The 24,218-nt window shown below is 33.2% G+C and overlaps 1 protein-coding gene across 1 annotated transcript in view; it reads right to left on the bottom strand.

Moving 5' to 3' along the window:
- The window catches only part of ADGRL4 (adhesion G protein-coupled receptor L4), a 143,347-nt gene that overhangs the window by 31,130 nt on the left and 87,999 nt on the right, over positions 1 to 24,218 (bottom strand). Inside the window, exons 4-10 of the mRNA XM_074221830.1 lie at positions 17,082 to 17,237; positions 16,605 to 16,675; positions 14,634 to 14,792; positions 14,355 to 14,538; positions 10,618 to 10,734; positions 6,495 to 6,700; positions 1,055 to 1,228 (exon numbers count right to left, since the gene is read on the bottom strand). Coding sequence (XP_074077931.1) covers positions 1,055 to 1,228; positions 6,495 to 6,700; positions 10,618 to 10,734; positions 14,355 to 14,538; positions 14,634 to 14,792; positions 16,605 to 16,675; positions 17,082 to 17,237 — 1,067 coding nt within the window. The remainder of the gene's footprint in view (positions 1 to 1,054; positions 1,229 to 6,494; positions 6,701 to 10,617; positions 10,735 to 14,354; positions 14,539 to 14,633; positions 14,793 to 16,604; positions 16,676 to 17,081; positions 17,238 to 24,218) is intronic.

Genomic DNA, 24,218 nt, shown 5'->3' with positions numbered 1-24,218 from the left:
CCTGCCCACTTATAAATCAATAAATCATTTGTAAGTGTTGAGGAGAGTGTCATTTGAAGTCCTGAGAGATCAAATTGATCTGATTATGGCCAGTTAACTTTTAAATGTCAAATATAAGACTTAACTCCTGGTCTTTATGATTCTGAGGTCTGCTCTCTACCCATTAAGTTACACACTATGTCTCTGCTTCCTTCCTTTTCTTTCTCTCCCTCGCTATCTTTTCTTTCTTTGTGTACACATATAACATGTAATACATATAGCACAAATAAATGTATACAAACATGAACATACATTTTTCTCTTATGTACATAGGTTAGCATTTCAGAGGCATTTAAATAGTAATAGCCACTGATAGTAATCATTTATGACTTTAGAGTTTGTAAATTGCTTTTACAAATATTTCATTTTATTCTCACAACCCTTGGAGGTTAGTTATTATGCCCATTTTTTTATCCATGAGGAAACTGAGGCAGAGAGTGTTAAATGACTTGACCTGGGCTAGTAAGTAGTGGAGGAAGGACCCAGGTCTTCTGTACTCTAGGTTCAGTCCTGTATCCATTATCATATCTATACCCACAATAGACACACTCCTGCATGCATGTATTTGTACAGATATATATTTGTATCTATGTGCATATATACATACACATGAAAATAATTACTCATTATTTTATTATAAATTTTTCAAGGGTAATGAAAGCATTATAGGATTTCAAAAATAAAATAACAAGCTTTTAGATATCAAGATATAGGTATCCACAATAAAGCAGTAATTTACTGAGGCAGGCTTAGTAAAATATGACTGGCATTTAAAACAAAGAAATTAGAAATAGTTATTACATCATTTACGAAATACATCTTTTACATAAGGATCTAGGAATGTGTTGGCTTAAATACAAAGCTATTTTTGTTCTGTAGAATTTACATGGTGAACTTACTTGAGGAAGAGAGGTGAGATGAAATCAGATATATTCTCTTTAGGAACACTCAAAAAATACCTCCTATAGGTCTTATCTTATTGATATTAAATGATCAAGCCTCCAAATGTACTTACAATAGAAGCACCTGAAGACATCAGAATAGCAAAATGTGTCAGATGATTACATTTACATGAGGTATGAGTATAGTTGGAATGCATCAGTTCACAGCCTTCTGTAGACCAGCTGCCATTCATTGTATCACTTGAATAGTTCCAAAAGGCACACTCACTGCTATCCTTCTCTCTAGGCTGAAAAAGAAGTGTACTGTTTTATTGAGGGAGAAAGAAAAGAAATTTTTCATTTACTGTTTGAATATTTGAAATGCAATTTTATTATACTCTATGACATCAATGAAGATGTGATCTTATTAGTTTGGGTCTTTATTCCATTGACTCCAGTCAATGGTTCTTGACTCATTTTATTTTTATATGGGTTTTAGGTTATATGGGGACGCACCTAAAATCCACATCATTGAAGCTGACCTTGAGTAAGGAAGGAGACATAGTCTAAGATTACATGGCCTTGGTGCTATCATATCTTCTAAGGTAAGAAAACAAAAATATAATAAATTATCAAACATCTACTCTATGCAGCCTGTCAAGAGATTAAAAAGTTCATATAAGAAATTGACCTTGATTTTAAGGAGTTAATAGACTAATAGTGGGGTAAGTGGACATAAGTGGAAACATAGGTGGAAAAAGTGGAGACAGATTTAGCAGAGGAAAAGATGAAGGAAGGGATGAGGAAGGAGATGAGGAAGGAGAAAGGTAAATATTATTATTATTATTATTATAATATAATTATTATTATTATTATTTGTAACTGTTTAAACTAAGATCAATTTAAGGCCTCTCAAATCACACATTTGCTCTAAGTCCATCTGTTCTTTCTACTCTGTGTGTTTAACATGCTCATGACTTTCTAAATTATTGCCCTTCCTGCTTATTTTTATCAAAGAATCTTCGAAAGACTGGATATATGGGGTGAGAGTGAGGAATTTAGGAAAACTTGGAAATGGCCAGTTTGGATGATTGAAAGGGTCATGGTCCCCTACATAGAAACAAATAATTTAGGAAGAGGGAGTGAAATGTGGGGTGGGAGTTGGGAGAAAGTAATTGTGATTCAGTTCTTCCATTGTATAGCATCTCACTGGTCTTTGAATAAAGATTTCACATTTTGAGTACTAATAGTTAAATTAATGCTCCTAGGATTGAAAATCACATGATTCTTGGCAGCCTCTGCTTCTTTTCTTTTTCTCTTTCCTTTCCCTTCTTTTGTAATTTTTTCCTTCCTTTTCTTCCTCTCCCTACTCTCCTTTCCTCTCCTCTCATTTCTTCCCTTCCTCTTTCTCCTCCCCTTCCTTTCTGCTTCCTCTCTTCTTTTCTTTCTTTCTTTCTTTCTTTCTTTCTTTCTTTCTTTCTTTCTTTCTTTCTTTCTTTCTTTCTTTCCTTCCTTCCTTCCTTCCTTCCTTCCTTCCTTCCTTCCTTCCTTCCTTCCTTCCTTCCTCTCCCCCTCCTCCTTTTTGCTATGCCACTACACAGCACTGTAGAAGCAAAAGGAGGTCATGTAGGATTGATTTTTCCTTTAAGGGTTCCCAAGGTCAACCTGCTGGGGACAAGTCTCTCTACCAAGAGCAAGATTGGTTATAGAACAGAAAACACTTTCTAAAATTACTTTAAATTTTTTCTGCTTGGCAAACCCTGACATATTTGGGATCCAATGGTTGAGCCTTTGAGAAATCTGTGTCTTCTTAATATTAAGTTGAAGCACTAGAATAGGGTATTTGGTTAAGGATGACATGAAGTTCTCAGTGAGATGAAGAAAAGATATTCCTTCCTTTGGGTTCCACGGCAAGAAGATGACTTGTTTCATAGAATTATCAAGTATTTTCCCTCAGTGTGGGCAAAGAGGAAAAGGGTCTATTATGAAGATACTTGTAGCTTTTGCCTGAACATCCATCACTGAGAATGTAGAAAAATTTGATGGATTTAAAAACATCATCCAAAATAATTCTATAAATACTTTGCTATCCACTTACTTTCTTTAGAAGGTGAACACTGGGGAGAACAACATTAAAAAGTTGGGAAAATAGTTTGAGAATTAGAAATGCAAGAGATGATTCAGAAGTCTTATTCTTGCATATCATGAATATTTTACTTAAGAAGAATTGGGGGCAGCTAGGTGGAACAGTGGATAAAGCACCGGTCCTGCAGTCAGGAGTACCTGAGTTCAAATCCAACTTCAGACACTTAATGATTAGTTAGCTGTGTGGCCTTGGGAAAGCCACTTAACCCCACTGCCTTGCAAAAAAAAAATAAAAAAATGCATTCTGAATGGACTTATAGATGTATGGAATGGATATATAGAGTTGAGCTTATAGAATGATTGACTTAGAGAAGAAAGGAATCTTTTTATATTTGTTTGTTTGTGTGTGTGTGTGTGTGTGTGTGTGTGAGAGAGAGAGAGAGAGAGAGAGAGAGAGAGAGAGAGAGAGAGAGAGAGAGAGAGAGAGAATGAGAATGACTTCAAATACCTTCAGGGTACTAGAGGGATAGGAATTTTTCAGAGGGTAGAAGCAAAAGAGAAGTAACTTAATTTAAGGGGCAAAATTTAAAAATTGAATGGGAAGTAGGGAGTTTCAGATCACTAGAAATTTTCAAGCCCAGATCAAGTGGCCATTTGCCTACGTATATGTGTACCCTTTGCTATACCTAGCATATTCTATCTGCTTAATCAATGTTTGTACATTGTTTGATGGTTCAGAAGATTCTTATTCAGGTATAAGTTGGATACCAGATGACCTTGAAGTTTTCTCCTAACTCTGAGTTTCTATTCTTCTGTTATTGCTGTAAGAAAATAAGGCTGATTTTATGTTTCTGAAAAATCTGTTTTCATTTCTGAAATTATTCACACCTTTTTTTCTCAACATGATGTTCCACAATATGTTTAATGTTGCTGATTCCTATTTACTTACTTTCCACAAGTTTGTTTCTCTCTGCTGTACGATGTGTTTGTTGATGTACAGTGACATATTTTTGTTTGTGTGTAGGCATTCCTGGCCCTTTTGTTATAGCAAATGCATCTTTTTTCCCCATTAAGTATGGAAATGATTGGTCAACTTCAAGTTTCTCCATATGGCTTTTCGGAGACATTTTAATCATGTACTTAGATGTTCCTTTATAACAGTACTCTACTCTTGAAAAAATCAAGACATTTTCAACTACTCCATATGTGAAAAGTAGGGAATAAAAACAATAGCTACCCTCTATCTAAATGATCTCATTTTATTCCTAAAACAACTCTTTGATGTTGAGTATACAGGTATGATGATCTCCATTTTATAGAATAAACTGCACTGAGATAGAAAGGGTAATGCTCATTCTGTTTTTTTTTTATTTATTTAGAGCCAAGTAGAATCTTAGAAGTCATTCAAATCAGTCCTTTCTTTTTACTGATTAAGAAACTGAGGGCAGAGAAGTTTAGTGTCCTGACCAATGTCACACTGTGAAGTGGAAAAGCTGACATAAAAAAATCGACTTTCAAACGCTGTTCACAATATTTTCTCCACAACACTACTACTGCCTTCAAGCACAGGATACACGGTGAGTCTAGAAAGTGTCAAAATCATGATCTATTAGATACTGAAGTTCTTGTGATCCTTCTACTATTTTCTCCATGTTGTATTTTTTTCACATAAAAAGGGACTTCAATACTTTGTTGGATTTTGATACAATCAAAATCTCCACCCCCCCTTCTCTCCCAAGTATCCCCTCCCGTGGTACAAATCCCCTTCTGTGGTACTCCTTCTCTGTGTCTTTCCATAAAGTTTGCCCTGTGAATCCACTCAATGTTCTGGATATGTTCCTTTAGAACCCTTGACATGTTGAGAGAATGAAGAGAATATGGGATCGATACATTTGTCATTCACTGATCTTGCTATTCTTTACATTATCTATGCGTATATGCCCAAAACTAATTCAATGATCCAACCACTATTTAGTCTTGGACCTGGCTCATTGCCCTCCTCTAGTGTCTGTCATGACAAATGAACAGAACAAGGAGATGAAAAATTAATGTATGAATTCATGAATGGATAAATAAATAAAAGTCATGTAAAGCTCACTACATGTCAAACACTGTGCTAATTGCTGGGGATACAAATATAGATGTAAAGACAATTTCTGTTCTCAATAATACAGTCATAGGGAGGAACAATACCTGTACAGCTACTTTGGTCCAGGAAATTAAAGAGTTGATGACTGGGACTACAGAGGAGTCACTTGAGAGATTCCTTCGAGTAACAACAGCAGAGCTGATCTGATCATGTTCCAGACTTGGAGGTTTGGTGGGGAGATATAACCACAGAGGGAAGACATGCTTTTGTTTGTTTATTTTTTATTTTTCTTCATATCACCAGTGACTGGAATATCATAAGCATTGAGCAAATGTTGACTTGAAAAGGTAGTAGGGGAGTAAAAAGTGGAGTGAAGCATAACCACTGAAGGTCTATGGCTTTTGACAGTAAAAGCATTATATTTAGACTATAAAATCACTGGAATCTCAGAGTTGGAAATGCCCTTGGGTTTCATCCAGTCCAATGTAGCCCCTAAACAGCAATCCTCTCTACAACATAACTGAAAAATATTCATCCAAAATTCTCTGGAAGACCTCAAGTGAGTGGGTGCCCACCAACTTAGGAGGGAATTCATTTCAGAGTCCCTAGGAAAAGGATAGTAAGAGCAAAAGACTAGAGAGTGGCGCACTCAAAGCCTGTTGGAAGTAGCAATTTTGAGGGCTCTAAAGGATTCGATCTCAAGATGTAAAAGAATAATTTAAAAAAATAGTATGTTTTTGGGGGGGAGTAGGTTAGAAAAGTTCAAAGAAAAGTAATAAAAGGGCTTGTGCTAACTTTCCAGTAGAACAGTTTTGGACTTCTACTACTTAAACTCTTTGGTGAATTTATTTATAACCAGGTCCAAACACTTTAAAAGTCCTGTGTGACATACCAATTGGAAACAAGGCACATGAATTCCCTTTCGATGAAAGTGATATATTTCAACTAGACCCTACAACTTCACATTTTCTTGTAATATATCACATTTTCTGGAGGAAAAAAAGGACTTTCTAAGGAAACAAGATTTTTAACACAAAACTGAAGTCTGTTTAATTTAGAAGAGTTTTTTTCTCTCTCTCTCTCTGTCTCTTTGTCTCTTCCTCTGTGTCTCTCTCTCTCTCTGTCTCTTTCTCTCTGTGTGTCTCTCCCTCTCTCTATTTTTCTCTCTCCTTCCTCTCCCCATCCTCTCTCTCTCCCCCTCCCTCTTTTCTTCTTCTCTTCCCTTTTCTCTTTTTTCTCTTTCCCTCCCTCTCTATATGTTTAATCATAAAAGCATACACATTCATACATAGATATATAAAGAAGTATATATATATATATATATACATATATATATATATATATATATGATAGATTAGATAGATTGACCAACATGACTTAACAAATTGCAAACAACTTACCTTTAAATGATTTAATGTAAATGTGATTTTCTCAAGCTGATAGAGTGCAGATGGCTTTGCACTAATTGAGACAGATACAACTGAGGAGATCACAATTTCCTCCTGTTCAGGACTCTTGTTTCTCTCTGTTTCTTGGGAGGAACTCTGAGATGATGAAAGCAAAGCTGCGATACTTTTATAATGCAAAAACACAACTGCAACAGTGCCTGTTAAACAAATAGAAAATTTGCTGTACTTTTCCTTAGAAAGTAACACATGAGATCTTGATAGAAGACCTAGTATATTCCCTAATTTTCATCTAAGCATGCAAAGATAAATGGAATATTTGGGGAGAATGGAAAAATTTCAAACTGCAAAAATGTTTTATTGATTTATCTGTGTACATGTAGTCATCCAGTAAAATGTAAGTACCTTGAGGACAGGGACTGACTTTCATTTTTGTTTCTGTCTCTCTTTTGCCTACCACAGTGTCTTGAATAAAGCAAATATTTAACCAAGGCTTATTGAATTGAATACAGTCAGCCTTTACCTGGGATGTATACTAACAAAGGGAAGATAAAAATCATTTAGGAATACAATCCATAAACATCAAAGATTAAGAATTACTTATTCTTACATATTCTGCAGAATATGTGGAAATATATATATAATATATTATATATATATTTTATAATATATATTATATATATATAATATATATTTTTATATATAATTTCATACTCATACTCAAATCCAGAATAAGGATGATTAAAGAAAAGAAAGTTTGAAGTTTACAAACAAGAAAACGACATACCTAGGCTATGAGATGCATTTACATGTTTAATAAAGGAAGGAATTATGGAAAGAAAATTTCAAAGATATTTATGATCTGGGAGTCATAGGGATTCCAGAGATTACTTTTGGATTCCCAGTCATTGAAAGATCTATTCTACATTTTTTTTTAATTTTTGCTAGGCAATGGAGTTAAGTGGCTTGCCCAAGGCCACACAGCTAGATAATTATTAAGTGTCTGAGGCTGGATTTGAACTCAGGTACTCCTGACTCCAGGGCCGGTGCTCTATTCACTGTGCCACCTAGCTGCCCCTCTATTCTACATTCTTGACAGGATTTAGAAAGTCATGGTGTATTCAAATATCTGAAGGCTTATTGATATGGGAGGAATTATCTATGTTATGTATAACTATGAAGTGTAGAACTATGGTTAATGGATGAAAATTATAGAGGCAGTTTTCTGTTTAGAGTGAGGAAGATGAAGCAACTTGAGCCTTGAAAAAAATGAAATGCTTTAGAATGAAGTAAGCTTCCTGTCATTGGAAATTGTCAAACATAGGGTAGATGAGCACTTCTCCAAATGGGTACAAAAGAAATTTATACATTGAATTAGAAGTTGGACTATATCATCTTGAAGCCAATCTTGCATCTCCAAATCCCACGATTATATGAGTCTAATCTCGTATTCTAAACATGCAGTCTTCCTATGATGGGAGAACTTACCATTTTGTAGGGGTAGCACACTCCATTTTGCATCCCTTTAATTTTACTTACGAATCCTAGTCCTAAACTTTGGAGCAGTACAAAATTCGTCTAATCCATTTATCCACATGCTAGTCCTTAAGAATTTTAGCATCAGTCTTATATTTTACAGGCTAAGCATCCCTAATTCCTTCAGTGGTTATTCATTTAACACTGTTTTTAGAAGTTTCATCATCTTGCTCTAATTATGTCGATACTGACTAGTCTGTTATAGTTCCTGTGAAAAATTGCCCCCTTAAGAACTGATCTAACACTACAAAACATAATCTTAGCAGTATATTCTGGAATGAAAGCCTTTATCATTATTGTAGATTATTAGATGTAGAAATGGTGCTTGAAATTGTTTAGGCCAAATATTGTATTTTAAAAATTTTTGTTGTTTAGTCATTTTTCAGCTGTGTCCCTACTCTTTATAACCTCATTTGGGGTTTTCTTGGTAAAAGATACTGACGTAGTTTGCCATTTCTGAATCCTGGTCTGGTACTCTATCTCTTATACTATCTAGCTGTTCATTTTAAGAAAAAAGGAAAATAAAGGTCAAAGAGGTTGTCATTTGTTCAAGGTCAAACATGTGATAAACCTGGGAGGAGAATCCAGATCTTCTGGCTTTCAAGTCTATGTCTTTTCCACTGAAGTGTTTGTCATAAGTTTAGTATAGCACTATTAAGGAGATCACAGACTGCCTAGACTTCTTTAGTAATCACAACATGTTCATGCTGAGTTTGAGACTAATTAAAATTCCCAGAACTTTTAATATAAATTGCTTTAAAGTCAGATCATCTTCATTCTATATTGTGAAATGATTTCAAGACTGCTGTCTTGATATTTGTTTTTATATTATCCATCCCTAAAAGTCCTTGGCACCTAACAGGTGCTTAATATAACGTGTGTTGGTTGACTGATTTATTCTTGTTAAATTTCAATTATTCGTTTTGGTCCATCATTATAATCTATTGAGATAATTTTGAATCTGGTCATTAATTGAAAGTGACATCTCTCCATTTGATGCCATCTGCAAATTTTGTGAGCATTCCTTCTTTCCTTTCATGCAACTCAATGAAAAATGTTGAATAAAACAGAATTAAAATCATATGATCATAACTGGACAATAGGCTCAATCAGCTACAAACCCACCTAATTGGCATATTACACCACACACTCAATGACAGAGGGCTTCAATTTACTCCTTAAAATGTTTGTCTACTGTTTCCCATTGGAAGTACATTCTATTTGATGAAGAAAATGGAAACAAAACAAGAATTAAGTAGTTTTACCCCTTCTTACTATCTGTAAACATTATATATTTTGCTCTAAGTAACAGATCTATCCATTTACTCTTCCAGCTGAAATATCTTTTTTGCTGGTATAGCAATTTTTAAAAGTTTCATTATTTTCTGGGTCTGACTAATGCTAATCTTCAGGTTTATGCCATGGCTTTGAATGAATTCTTGATCATCTACACATTCTCTCTTTCAGCATGGTAAAGTAGATAGATAGGATACCAGATTTAGATTCAAAAAGACCTGGGTTTGAATCTTACCTAATTGGGTTACCATGAGCAAGTCACTTCACTTCTGTGTGCTTCAATTTCTTCATTTGTAAAAACGTGTTTGTGGGTGTGGGTGTGGATTTGACAAACTTCCAAGGTTCCTTTCAGTTGTACAACTCATTCTATGATCTTTTGTGTGCATTTAAAAAAATTGAGCTTATTAAAGGATTTTATATATGTAACACATTGGTTTATATAGATGCCATTTTAATCAGATTTTCATTTTGTAGATTTTTTCCTTTCCTCCTCCCCATCTATGTGGTTATTAATAATGCAGCTAAATTGTGAGTAAATTGGAGGTATGACTACTGAAACTAAAATGAAATCTTAAATGTTAAAATATATATATTTATATATATAATATATATACAAAATATATATATATATATATATATATATATATAAATTTATTTCTGGGCTCTGAGTAGATATGTTTACATCCAACTTTTTGTGATCTCATTTGGGAAAGATACTGGAATAGTTTGCCATTTTCTTTTTCAGATCATTTTACTGATGAGTAAACTAAGAGAAATAAGGTTAAGTGATTTTCCCAGGGGCACCCAGATAGTAAGTATCTGAGACTAGATTTGAACTGAGGATGATGAGTCTTTTCTTGTTATAGATTTTCCAAATTAGAAAAGATCAACCATAATGTATTAATGAACACAATTTTATATGTATTATTACTGCTCAGATACTACACTGTACTTGTACACATAAACATGCCCATCATTTGGTCCACACTTGTGATTTTACTGGCATAGGAAACATTCCCATAACAATTTATATTAGATATTTCAGCTCTACAACTTAGTCTTAGAGTGTTGGTTAAGTTAACTGAGAGGCTGGTTAAATGACATGCTCAGGGTCATATCACTATATCACACTCTTGACTGAGGTCAACTCTCTAACTTCTCTGCATGCTATTTCTTTGACATGACCTAATGAGGTTTCTTTCAGTTGAACAAACATTTATTAAACATTATGTGAATGATATGACTCATAGCACAAAGCAGAAATAAAAGGAGGCAATTCTCCTACCGTTAGAATCATATTCATCTTTTCTCTTTGGGTAGATTTTTATATAATTTCCTTCCATGTTTGCATGAGGATGAATATGTTTCATATGATGAGAATCAAAAGCAAATAATTTGAGATCTGAAAAGAAGCAAAACAACTCATTTATTTAAAATAATGTAATGGATAAAACTAACAGATACAAAATGACCCTCCATTATTATGTTTAATATGTGATCTATGGGGTTTAAAAATGGGGAAGACAATTAGTAAATGCTTGGATATTAATAGTCAGGTCCGTATATAGTATGTTCCAAAAGTTACAGTGCAATTTTGAACTTTAATAACTGGTTGTTTTACCAGTCTTTTCAGTTGTGTACACCATTTGAGATTTTCTTACCAAAGATACAGGAGTGGTTTGCCATTCCCTTCTCCAACTCATTTTAAATTGAGACATGAGGAACTGAGGAAAACAGGGTTAAGAGACTTGTACAGGGTCACACAGCTAGTAAGTTTTTGAGACAGAATTTATATTCACAAAGATGAGTCTTTCTGATGCCAAGTACTCTCTTCATTGAGCTACCTAGCTGCCCCATAGTAATTTATTAGCTATTATAAACATTATAATAACTGAAATAATTTGAGGCTATTAAAACTTAAAACTGCATTAAAATGTTTGGGATACCCTGTATTTGAGACTAATTTTTTCATGAAATTCTATTTTTAATTTATCCTAAATGAGATAAAGATATATGCATTTTGACTATAAATCACCATGACTAAAATTCTTACAGAGAAATTTAGTATTTATGGATTTCAAAGTAAGTCAAACAGATGGGTTTGAATCATGTCTCTGAGAAAGTTTCTTTAAAAAAATATTGGGACAGACACCTCTGTGACCCTCATCTCTAAAATGTGAGGATCTAAAAAAAGGCAATCTAACCCTGTGATTCAATGACCTTAACACTTAGATGCTAAGGCATCCATAGATGACACAGTACTATAAATATAGAGAATAAATAGATCTGTTAGTTTAGGTGAAGAATGTCACAAAGTCAATCACACCAGAATTATATGAGTTCAGTTTTTTCAATCCCAATTACACAATCTTTCAGCTCATACTAATGACAATTTCTAAAATTTTAAAATACTTCAATGTATTGTGATTTCATCTAGGTATGTATTCCCTCCAATAATACTGATTGCAACCTATCCACATTTGCTAATTCTGTGTTACTTGACTATGCCAGGCAGGCTCTCCAAACTCCAATATAGTGATTCACTGTAGACACTTTTATCCTTTTCTGACATTGGAAGGATACTGGTGGAATTCTCAGTCTGTGTACTCCCTATCTCTTCCTCATGACCTCATGGACATGAATGGTCTATCTTCATCAACCACTCATCTCTCTGATGCCACTCTTCCTTCCTGTTATTTTTGTTGGGTATTTCAATCATCTAACATTTATCACTTACCTCTCTATTTCTCTGAGTGAAATCCATTTATAATTTTTCAGCAACTGCACTATTTCAGAACTTGCAAGCTTACAACATTGATGTAATATCAATGTTCAAAAGACAGGACTTTCTGGGGGATGGGGTGTTTTGCAAGGAATTTTGCAATTTCTAGTCCAACCTATCTTTTTAAAGCTGGTCCAGTTCATTGTCTATTATACTATTTGCCAAGATTTTATATACCTATGCATACATATATACATGCATATACATATACAGTATATTCTCAAAGTCTCAGTCTAGTTTTAAGTTATTAAAACTAAATGAAGACTTTAAAGACTTAAAATTATTGCAACTTTTGGGACAATCAGAACACATATATGCATGTATGTCTGTGTTTGCAACATTGTGCATACAATAAATAGAAATGTATCTATTTTAGCTATAGCTATATACATAGATAACTAGAGTTTCTTCATATATATGTCTATATATACACACATAAAATACATATACACAGATTGATATATAGTATATTACACAATCAGATCTACATATTTTGATGGCTGAACTCTATAAGCATGCACAAATAGACATGCATCCGTATACATACATTAGAAACATAATGATTGCTGTCCAGCTAATTGAATTATACCCAAAAGATAGGAACAATTAATTCATTTGCTTTTTCTGGGTGGAGAGTGATTATTTTCAGACCAAACACCTTAAATAGACAGTTCTCACCTAGGAGATCTTCATTCTTTTGGGATGTGATGTAACCAGAATGATATCATCTGAAAATGGCACCCTCTGGAGGAATTTGTCATCCTAAAGGAATCATTCTTCACCTTGGTCTCAACACATTATTTTCTCCATTTCAGTGGTGAATAATACTTTTGGGAATCATATATTTCTTAATCTTATTTCTCACTGTTATTAATAATCAAACAAGTCATATATATTTTATCGTCCAAAGAATCTTAGATCATTTTGGATTGTGTGTGTAAGTATGTGTGTGTGCACTCACACACGTGTGTATATTAGTATGAAATTAGACATATGGGTTGGTGGTTCACCTGGGTGCCTTTGTTGAGTCCAAGATCTTTTCCATTTCTTGTCCTTCAAATAACCTAGTGGATCAATTCCTAAATTCTCTCATTTATGTCACCTTCAGCACAGAATATCTATTTATATCTGGCTTAATCTGGTTGCTTTTCCCATATTCCTTTGAAAAAAAAGTTTTATCTGCTCTATAACCTATACAGTAGTGTGATTAATTAAAGTCCAAATTGATATAATTCTAACGGAAATATAACAACAACAATAATACTAACAGTATTTTTGTTTCTAAAGTGAATTGCATTATCCTCCTCACAATAATCCATTGGACTAAAGAGTTTGACTAGTATTGTCTCCATTTTAGAGATGAGGAAATTGATGGTTATAGGAGTTAAATGATATATCAAACTCAAATAGTAGGTAAATAGTGAACCCAAAATATGAACCCAAATCTACTGAAATTCAATATATCAGATTACCTTAATGTTGACATATAACAGATTAAATGTAATACAAAAGAATTCAGTGACTCTCTCAGAAGAAAACTCCCTAAAGAAATTCTATGGTTAATTCCATATTTCACAGTCTCTATTAAAGGGCATGAGAATTTAGGAAAAGAAGGATCATTGATATTTACTGTTTAATACCTTGGTAATTCTAAAGTTTGCATTCTTAAAGAAGTATATGTGTGGAAAAGGAGAATGCTTAGGATAAAACATTTTTTAATCAATTAGAATATCTCTAGAAAATGAACAAGGGGAGAAAGTAAACAACCTTTCTAGTATGGGTAGCACCAAATGTCACACTATAGTGCCAAATTTAAAGAGTAGCAGAGAATGATGAGATTACTTAGGAGGAAAGAAATAAGTTTAGATTTAGTGAATTAAATATTTTTGACATTAGAAAATGCTAAAATAATTTTGATGGGTAATATGAAAATGTCTTACATTGACTATATATATATATATATATATATATATATATATAATAGGCATCACATTGCTTGCTCTTTCAATAAGTGTGAGAGGGACTAGAGAAAGGGAGAGAATTTGGAATTCAAAATTAAAAAAAATGTTAAAAGGAAATTAAAACATTAAAAATGCTACTATAATTTTTTGGGGAAATATGAACATTACAGACAAATAGTGTAAAACTAAAATTTTTGCTATTTATTTTTTAATCTGAAAAGAAATGGAGACCATATTTCAGGACCAGAGTGTTATATAAAGAGTGATTTCTTTCCTTACCCATGTCGCTTGAATTAATCTCTAACTGGGTTGTCTTTTTGAAGTTCTGGGACATGCTTAGCATGGTCTGCTCCGTTGTATGCATCAGTTTAGTGAGACTTGTTCTTCTATTATCTGCAGACAGCTTGTCCCAAATTGTAATTTTATCCTTTTGAACCAAATTGTTTACGGCGTTAACAAAAACCTATTGGCAGGAGAAACATGTATTTTTTAGTGTTGGAGTCTCTTGCTATTCACAAGAGTGGAAGAAAATATAATCACAAGCCTCAGGCTACTTACATTAATAGTTTTATTGGTAAAGGCTTCCTTCTCAGAGACATTACTACTCATATAACTCAAGGATGGAGCAGATGCAGACAGTGCTTCGACATTGGTCAGCACATCAATAGGGAAAATAATATTTTGCTGCAGATTCAAGGGTTCCTTTATATGCTTAATCTAAATAGAAAAGAAGGGTAGTGATGGGAGGAAAGAAATGAATGATAGTTTTTTTTCCCATGATTAAAACAAAACAGATATTTTTTTTTTTTTTTACTTTGGAAATATTCTGTTAACTTGGCTAGTGGTGCATAGACATCCAATTGTACATATGCTTACTTGCATATACATACATCTGTATATAAACATATACACACATAGAGATAGTATGTGTATGTATGTATAAGATCTGTGATTTTCTTTGTGTAAGAAACTCCTGGTGAGGAGTTTTCTCTATAATGCAGGTTGGTACTTTCTTTATAATGTAGTCTGTTTGGAACATTGAAAGTTTAAGTGATTATATATGTAGGATTTGAATAAGTTCAATAGAAGTGTTTATTTTGGGAATCAACTATAGTATTTTCAGGGTAAATATGTGTACAGTACTATGTCATATGTGTGCTATGCCTTGGTTCTGCCCAGTAACTATGTAGCCTTGGTTAGGTCATGTCATTTTCTTGGACTTCAGTTTTCAAATCTCCTGAAAGAGGAGATTGTATGAGATGACCTCTCATGTCCCTGCCCATAACTTTGTCTATGATCTTCCTCCAGATGCCTGACCAGAGATATCAGAAATTTCTATTGATAAGGCTTCTAAAACTCTGAGCGATTTGCCCTTGACCATAGCTAGTACTCATCAGAGACAAGATTTGGAGCCACACTTTCCTGACTCCAAAGCTGCTTATTCATGGTATCAAAGTTGATCTGTGGTATTATGAGGTCTCTCTGGTAGGTAGCACACAAAACAAATAATTTATTTTATAATTATTCTTTCCCACTGTATGCTAAATAAAATGTATATATTTGTAATTAGTTGATGTAGCAAAATATGAAATTAATTGTTTGTACCAATTTAATTAATTGATGTATCAAAATAAGAAATCATTTTTCCTAAATAATCACAATCTAAATATTAAATAATAAATTGATCATTAAATCATACTTTTGAATCCATCTCAGGAAGTCCTTTAAAGTTTGATGAAAGGGAAAAATCTGCTTTTGATGCTATTCAAATGCTCATGACTGAGATTCACTGATTCAATCACTTTAGAAACTGGCTGTCTTATGTACATATTCATTAATGCCATTTTTTTCTTTGAAATTTGTACCTTTAAGGGTTGTATATGTATATGTGTATGTGTGTGTGTGTGTATGTGTGTGTATATGTGTGTGTGTATTAATTGAAAAAAGCTTAGATTCAAATCCTGCTTCTGACACATACCTGATATGTGACTTTGAGCAAGTCCCTTAACCTCTCTGTGCCTCATTTTCCTCATTTGTAAAATAAAGGAGTTGGATTAAATGGTCTCTAAGTTTCCTTCCAATTCTAAAACAATTATCCTATGAACTTAACAAGATCTCCTTTGAATAGGACAAAATAAGGCAGGCTTTTGCTATCTTACTTGTCAGCTGGCCCCACTTTTTTTTATTGAGTACATTTTCCATCACGCCAAATAATAAATCACAAAGTATAATTAAATGTGGAAAAAAACCCTATCTTCACAATTTATCACTAAGCAACAGAAACAGTTTGGTTGTTTTCCAATTCATCAAATTTTTGATACTACCCAAACAAATTATAGGAAATTAACAAGCTAATTAAGCCTTAGATTTAAATAAGTAAGCTACTTCCAATGTTCTAGAAGTCTAACTGTGGGCTCCCATTCCTAAAAAAAAATCATTTTGATTTTGAAAGCATATTTACAGAAACAGAAGTGTCAAATTCAAATAAACCATGATCTTAAAAGCTTATGCATAAACCATTCTACTTACTTCAATTAAAGTTTTGTTAATATTTGCAGCAATGCAGGCATCATCTAAATGACAGTTTGCCTTCATATTTTCTGTAGAAAAAGAAAATTCACCATCTGGTTACTTTGTTTTATATACCACAAATGGTTTATTGAATAATTACATTCCCAGTTATTAAGTAGCATATATGGTTACTGGATATATTTGAATAATTTCCAATGATATATGGATACTTTCCTCAATCCATTAAGAACAAAACAAAACAAAAGCACATTCCTCAACAAATCTAATTTTTTTCTTGTGTTCAGAATGAATCTTGTTTTCATCCAGAAACATGACATAAGGAATTGTGTTTGTCAGTTGTATCCTCATATAGTTGTAATGACAATGCTTTGTTTCTCTTGTTGATGAACCTTACTCAGGTCCTAAGGAACAGGGGTGGTTTCCTTAGAAGAGGTCATTTTATCATAATAAACATACCTTTATAAAATCATTTACCTTTGCAGTAAGTGCCATCGTTTGGCTTAAATTGCAATTTTCCTGTAGATGGCAGATAACCTTCTTTGCAGACACAATGATACCCTCCATGAACGTTTTCACATTTAGCATGATCCCCACAGGCACCTGGGGTTGCTTCCAAACACTCATCTATATCTGCAAATATTGTGAGAAATTGAATTTTTTATTAAGTATTTACAGACTAACACCTTGCTACCTTGTTGATAATGGTACTGCATCCTGCTAGCCATTTTATACAAAATTGTTTTTAAAAAAAATGAGGAAATAGAAAACCAAATGTAATGGGAACACATCTGAAAATGCTATCAAGGAGAAATGACAAGGTAACTTTAGCTGAGCACATTAAAAAAAAGCATTTGGTTTAAACAATCAGTTTTGATATGATGGTGAAAAATGTTTCAGTGACCAAATTCATGCTTGCATTTCCTACTATAAACAAAAATTAAGCACAAAAAAAGCATTTGGGTATTCAGGTGACAGAAATCAGTTTGAGGACATTCTTTGAATTTAAGGTATACCTTTTAAAACTAATTTAATAAAGTTTTATTTCTACAAAGGGATCTGTTTCTGCTATTTCTTTAATATCTAAAATGTAGTTTCCTACATATTATTAAATCAATTATCACAATTCTTTTACTCAGTGGCATGAGAAAAAATAAGCAAGGGTCTTTCTTGTTAATATTTTCTAAATCTGGTACTTCAAACATCAGTCACACACTTTAGCTTAATTTATTGTCAAAAACTGAAAAGTACTAAAAATGTTTGCTTTATCTCATTCAAAACGTTTCTTTTTTTGGCTACAAGTTATAGCAAATGTTAAATTAAATCACAATTTCTTTGTGTCACCATACACTGTAATGTACTCCCCTCTAAGGTTCCTTTGCATCTGTTTGTATATAGGTCCTCCAGTAAACTGCCAATATGATCTTCCTACAGCAGACTTGGCCATGTCATTGTCCTGTTCCATAAACTTCAGTGACTCCTTATTATCTCCAGGATCAAATATAAAATCCTGTATTAGACTGATAAAGCCCTACTTCACCTGGCCCATTTCTTTCTGTTCTTTTTCTTCATTCAAATTCATTTTATTTTCAGATCTGTATCTGTTCTTTCTAAACTCCCCTTGGTTTGATCAATTTATCTATTTTTCTTGGCTCCACGGTTTTATGATCCAATGACATTGACCTTCTCAGTAGTCTTTCATCTTCCAGATCCATCCTTTTTACTCATTTTCTTTTATGCTTTGTATATTCTCCTTCTTTACTCACCCTCCTGGCTTCTCTCAAGACTCAACTCAGACATTCTATAAGAGGCTTTTCTTCTTCCCCTGTACTGTTGGAGTCTTCTGTCTGAGAATATCTACCATTTACATTTTATACATCTTAGACAATGGCAACGGGGTGGCACAGTGGATAAAGTCTTGGGTTGGGAGTTAGAAAGACTCATCTTTCTGAGTCCAAATCTGATCTCCAATACTTTCTAATTGTGTCTGTTTCCTTATCTGTAAAATGAACCAAAGGAAATGGCAAAACACTCCTGTAGCTTTCGCAAGAAAAGCCCAAATAGGATCACAAAGAATTGGACATAGTTAAAATAGCTAAACAACAACAATCCTGTGTATTCATTTCTATGTACATGTTGTCTTCCACATTAGAATTAAACTTCTTAAGTACATTTTTGTCTTTGTATCTCCAACATAAAAAGGACCTGGCTCAGCTTAAGGCACTTACACTATCCTTATTGATGGATTTTATCTTTTGTGCCTCCATAGTGTTTGGTACACAGAAGACACTTAATAAATGTTTCATAGTTTGATTATTTCGGTGAATTAACAATTTCTCCACCAAGGCAAATAACAACCCTTCTGTTAGTCAGAAGATAATCTTTGTATGTTGTTCTGACTGTAAAGTTCATTATTTGTTGACCTGTTTTTATGGCCTGTTTGGTCCTCAATCTGGCCTAGATTTCTATTCCACTTGGACATATCTTCACATATTTCTGTGAATCCTTCATATTTATTATTTCTTATAGCACAATGATATTATACTATGCATAGAAGTCAATTTATTTAGGCATTCACCAATCAATAGAAAACTTTTGTTTCTAATTCTAGGCTACCATAAAATTATGATTATTAATATTTGATGAATATGAGTCTCTTCTTTCTCTTTTCCTCCTTGGAGTACATACTTCATAATGGCACCCATGGATCCAAGGATATGCATATTTAAGTATATTTTTAGTGGAACTCCAAATTGCTTTCTAGATTAATTGGAACAATGCCCAATCTAATCAAAATATATTAATGTGCTGCCAACTTTGACTATTCCCATCTTTTGCTATTTTTAGTTTGATAATTATTTTGATTTATATTATATCACTATTTGTAGCCATCTTTGTAGCAATAACATTTAGCAGTTTACATTTCTTTTTTAAACTTGTTTTATTTTTAATTAATGGAATAAACAAGCATTTCCATAACATAGCATAATAAAAAAGTTGATGAGAACAATTTGTTCATAAACTTTGACCATTTATTCATTGGAAAATGACTTTTGGTCTTATATACATTTTAGTTCCTTATAGATATACCTATAGATAGGTATTTATCAGAAATATGTGAAGCAAAGATTTTTCCTACCTGATGTCTTTTGTTTTTATCATAATTGTATTACATTGATTTCATTTGTTTAAAGGTTTCTCAATTTCATCACAGTCATTCTTTTTTTTAAAGAATGACTATAATGAACAATTTCATACGACCAAAATTATCTATTTTATTTCCTATTATTACCTTTTATCTTTATTTAACTTTTATTACATTTTACAATTTACAATTTTAAATTTACAATTTTACAATTTACAAATTTACAATTATTGTATTATTACATTTTACCTTTATTACATTAAATAAAGTCTCCTTGTCATTTATGTGAAAGTTACTTAAATTTATTCTCTTCTAAATTTCTAATGCTATTAATCTTACCATTTAGGTCATTTACACATTTTGAACTTAATGAGGTAGATAGTATAAGATGGTCTAGATCTGTTTTCTGCCAAATTGTTCTCAAGTTTTCCCAGTATTTTTTATCAAAAAGAGAGCTCTTCCTTAAGCAGCTTGTGCTTTAAGGATTATCATGCATTATGTGATTGAGTTTTATTGTACCTGTACTTCTTCCTAAAATTTTTCTTATATTTATTTGTAATATCTTCCCAATAGACTATGAGGTCATATTGTTCCCTTTTTGTCCAGCTCTAAGATTCTTTGAATATCAGCCAATTCAGCTTTCCATTTCTGAGGAAGCAAGCACACCTTTCACCTGTCAGAGTAACAACATTATTACAAACTCTTAGTGTAGTTGCCCCCTAAACTTCATGTCTAAGCTTGAGCCCTAATGTAATTTTTATTCCAGTTTATATTTACTATTTCATTAACTGGACTATCACTTTATGTGTACAACCATTTGATGGCTCTACAGCCTAGAAATAGGAAGTTCTAAATATCACCAATAACTGAATTTCCTGATGTTGTTTTCATTCTACTCACACCCTAATCAGCTAGATATTTTCCAAAATTTACAATGAAAGTAAAACAAGATATTATCTTGCTTGATAGGCAGAAAAAGGAAAAGGAATAAAAACAGTTCTCATGGAATTCAGCACTAAACAGTATGACCTTCCTAGCAAATGAAGATTTTGCATATATGTATGTATGTGTGTGTTTGTCTGTTTGGGGTCATAGAATAACTTTTGATATCTCATACTATTATCCAGATTATGTGGTCTTTTATTCAAAGGATTCGAAACCAGTCAGGGAACAAGAAACAATTCAATTTCTTCCAGAGATAGAAATAGATAATATCTACATGAATCAAAGTCTATGATTTCATTTGGGTAGGATATCTCTAATGTGAAGGCTTCCTTTCTCTAGTGTGGAACCATCAGCATGTCCTATGTGCTAAATGATTTATGAAGATTCTATTATTTGATCCTCATAATGACCCCATTTTACAAGTGAGAAGACAAACATAAATTAAGTAATTTGCTGAAGGTCATTCTGACAGTAAATGTCTGAGGCTGAATGTGAACTCTGAAGGTCTTACTGACCCAATTTTCAGGTCTCTATTTATTGTATCTCTTGGGTGCCTCTGAGAGATGGATCTCACTATCTATAGTCTCTACTTATAGCTTAATAAACTCGTCCAATTGCAGTATCCTGGAACACAGAAGCTACTTGATTTACCTATATGCTACATAACTTTTGCTGTTGTTATGTCATGTTTGACTCTTCATAACCCCGTGGACAATAGCACACCAATGCTATCCATGGGATTTTCTTGGAAAGATACTGGATTTATTTGGAAAGATACCTTTTCCAGTGCATTAAGGTAAAGAGGTTCAGTGACTTGCCCAGGATCACATAGCTAGTATGTGTCTGAAACTAGATTGAAACTCGGATCATTTGACTTCAGGCTCAGTGATCAATCCATTGAGACGTGAGTACTTCTGTTATATAGCTAGTAGGAGCCAGAATACCGGATTTGAAACCAGTTCTTGACTCTAAGGCTAATTATGCCACGTTGACTGTCTTCTTCTATGGGAGTTTTTTATTTCCTATTTACAGAGAATTCTAATGACTATAATTATCAGACCTGTCAAGCTTACACATCTACCAGCATTTGGAATTAGCTGAAATCCAGGGAAAAGAGGCATACTTATATAAGGTGGTAATAGATGTATTTCTTTGTTCAAATTCCCTGAGGATGATCAAAGTACACAAAGAAAATTACTACAGGATTGAAAAAGAGAAATAGTTGCATGGCTGCCAAAGAAAGGTAATCCTTAAGGACAGCAAAAATTGGTGAGAAATAGCATTTTTCCAGAGAACCTGTTTTGCACTGTAATCCTAAAAATAATCCATCAAACAAAACATACGTAAAAGCTTGAGCTGTTGGGGGGGTGGGTACAGAATTTCAATACAAACAACTCTCAGTGCCCTAGACTAAGAGTATTTAAAGTAGAACTCAGGGGGAAAAAAAATAATTTGCAAAGTATTAGTGCCATTTTACAAAATTGCATTAAAGGAACATTGTTAAAATGGATTTTGAGATAACAAATGCACTATCCTCAAAATAATTTTGTTCTTTTTTAACTCATCTAATTTGATAGAACATCTCTCTCTTCTCTCTCTCTCTCTCTCTCTCTCTCTCTCTCTCTCTCTCTCTCTCTCTCTCTCTCTCTCTTCCCCCATCTCTGTCTCTCTCGGTCTCTCTCTGTCTCTGTCTATATCTTTCTCTCTCTCTTTCTGGCTTTGTCTCTGTCTCTTTGTCTCTCTCTGTGTCTCTCTCTGTCTGGTAAGTTATCATCAAGGGCTGAATAAGGTGGTTCCTTAAGTAATAAAAGTAAGAAGGATTCTTGAAACAAAATATGGGAATGGAACAGCATTAAAAATATATTAAATTAATAATCATTAAATAAACAATTTAATAATAAATAAATAATTTAAATAAATTAAATATCTAGTGATAAAGATGTTAAGGATCAGAATTTTTTCCTTTTTTGTAACTGAATCACCTATGTCTACAGTGGTTAGTTGGTTGGTTCTTGCCCTTTGTTATTGAAGATTAAAACAATATCACTATAATTCTAGTTGTAAATGATAATTAAAGGAAAATTCTCCATTTTAGGTGGCAGGTCTTTCCTGATGGCAAATTAACAAAATATAATCTTCTGTGGGGGATTAAGATTGAGATATGGTAAATTTTCTGACCAAGAATTTTATGCATTGAAAATTGTAAGTTAAAGTAGTTGATTTCTTTAGAGTTGAAATATTAGTTCCTATTTAGAGGAACAAAGCACTCTGCTGACATTTACTTGAAAATTTCAAATAGGAAACATATTTAAATATGAGTGCAAAGAATACCAGATTAGGAGTCATAGGACTGGGTTGCCAGCCCTAACTGGTCAATTTTAAACACCTCTACTCTTTGGGCAGGTGGGTGGCACAGTATCTAAATTGTTGGATCTGGATTCAGGAAGACTTCTGAGTTTAAATATAGCACTGACACTAGCAGTATGACCTTGGGAAAGTCACTTAATTGTTGCCTCCATTTCTCCATTTATAAAATGAGATAGAGAAGGAAATGGCAAACTACTTCAGTATCTTGGCCAAGAAAAACCTCAATTTGGGTCATGAAGATTTTGAAAACACTGAACAATTCCAAAGAACAATCTTGTTTTATTTCCTATAAATTTAAAATAAGAATACTTTTCTGGATAATGACAATAAAGATAATTTATAAAGTGCCTTAAGGTTTGCAAAGTTCTTGACATATATTATCTTACTTGAACTTCTTAGTCACCTTGTGAAGTAGGTTCCATTATTATGCATATCTTAATAGATGAGGAAATAAACTGAGAATAATCAACTGGCTTATCTAGGATCACAGAGTTAAGTCTGAGGTGGCATTTAATTTTGGATTTTCCTGACTCCAATTCTATTACTCTATTCACTTTACCAATTCAGCTTTTCATTATTGTTGTTACTGGTCAGATGTTTTCAGTTGTTTCTTAATCTTTAGGACCACAGTTGGTGTTTTCTTGGCAAAGATACTGGAGTGGGTTGCCATTTCCTTCTCCAACTCATTTTACATATGAATAAATTGAGGGAAACAGGTTTAAATGACTTGCCCAGAGTCACACTGTTAGAGTCTGACATCAAATGTGAACTCAGGTCCTCTTGACTAAAGACTTGATACTCTCTATCCACTGTACCATGTAACTGTCCTCTCTACCTAATTTGCAGTATAATAGATTTTGAAAAGTATAAAGCAGATTCAAGATACCATATCATCAGTTTCATCATCATGTCTTAAATGCTAGTTTATCCTTAAGATTGACATCACAATCATCATATTTTACATTTATGTAGCACTTTACTGTCTGTACAGCACTATTCAAATATTATATTTCATGTGAGTCTCAAAGTGATTCTGAGAAGTAGGTGCCCTGGGATATTATTATGCCAATTTTAACAGATGAAGAAACTGAGGTTCAGAGAGTTGAAGTAAACTATCCATTCTTACACCAACATAGGGTAGTTGCTATTGAGATACC

The sequence above is a fragment of the Macrotis lagotis genome, chromosome 2 (assembly GCF_037893015.1).
Source record: "Macrotis lagotis isolate mMagLag1 chromosome 2, bilby.v1.9.chrom.fasta, whole genome shotgun sequence".
Lineage (NCBI taxonomy): Eukaryota > Metazoa > Chordata > Mammalia > Peramelemorphia > Peramelidae > Macrotis > Macrotis lagotis.
This window is presented reverse-complemented; position numbering and strand designations above follow the sequence as displayed.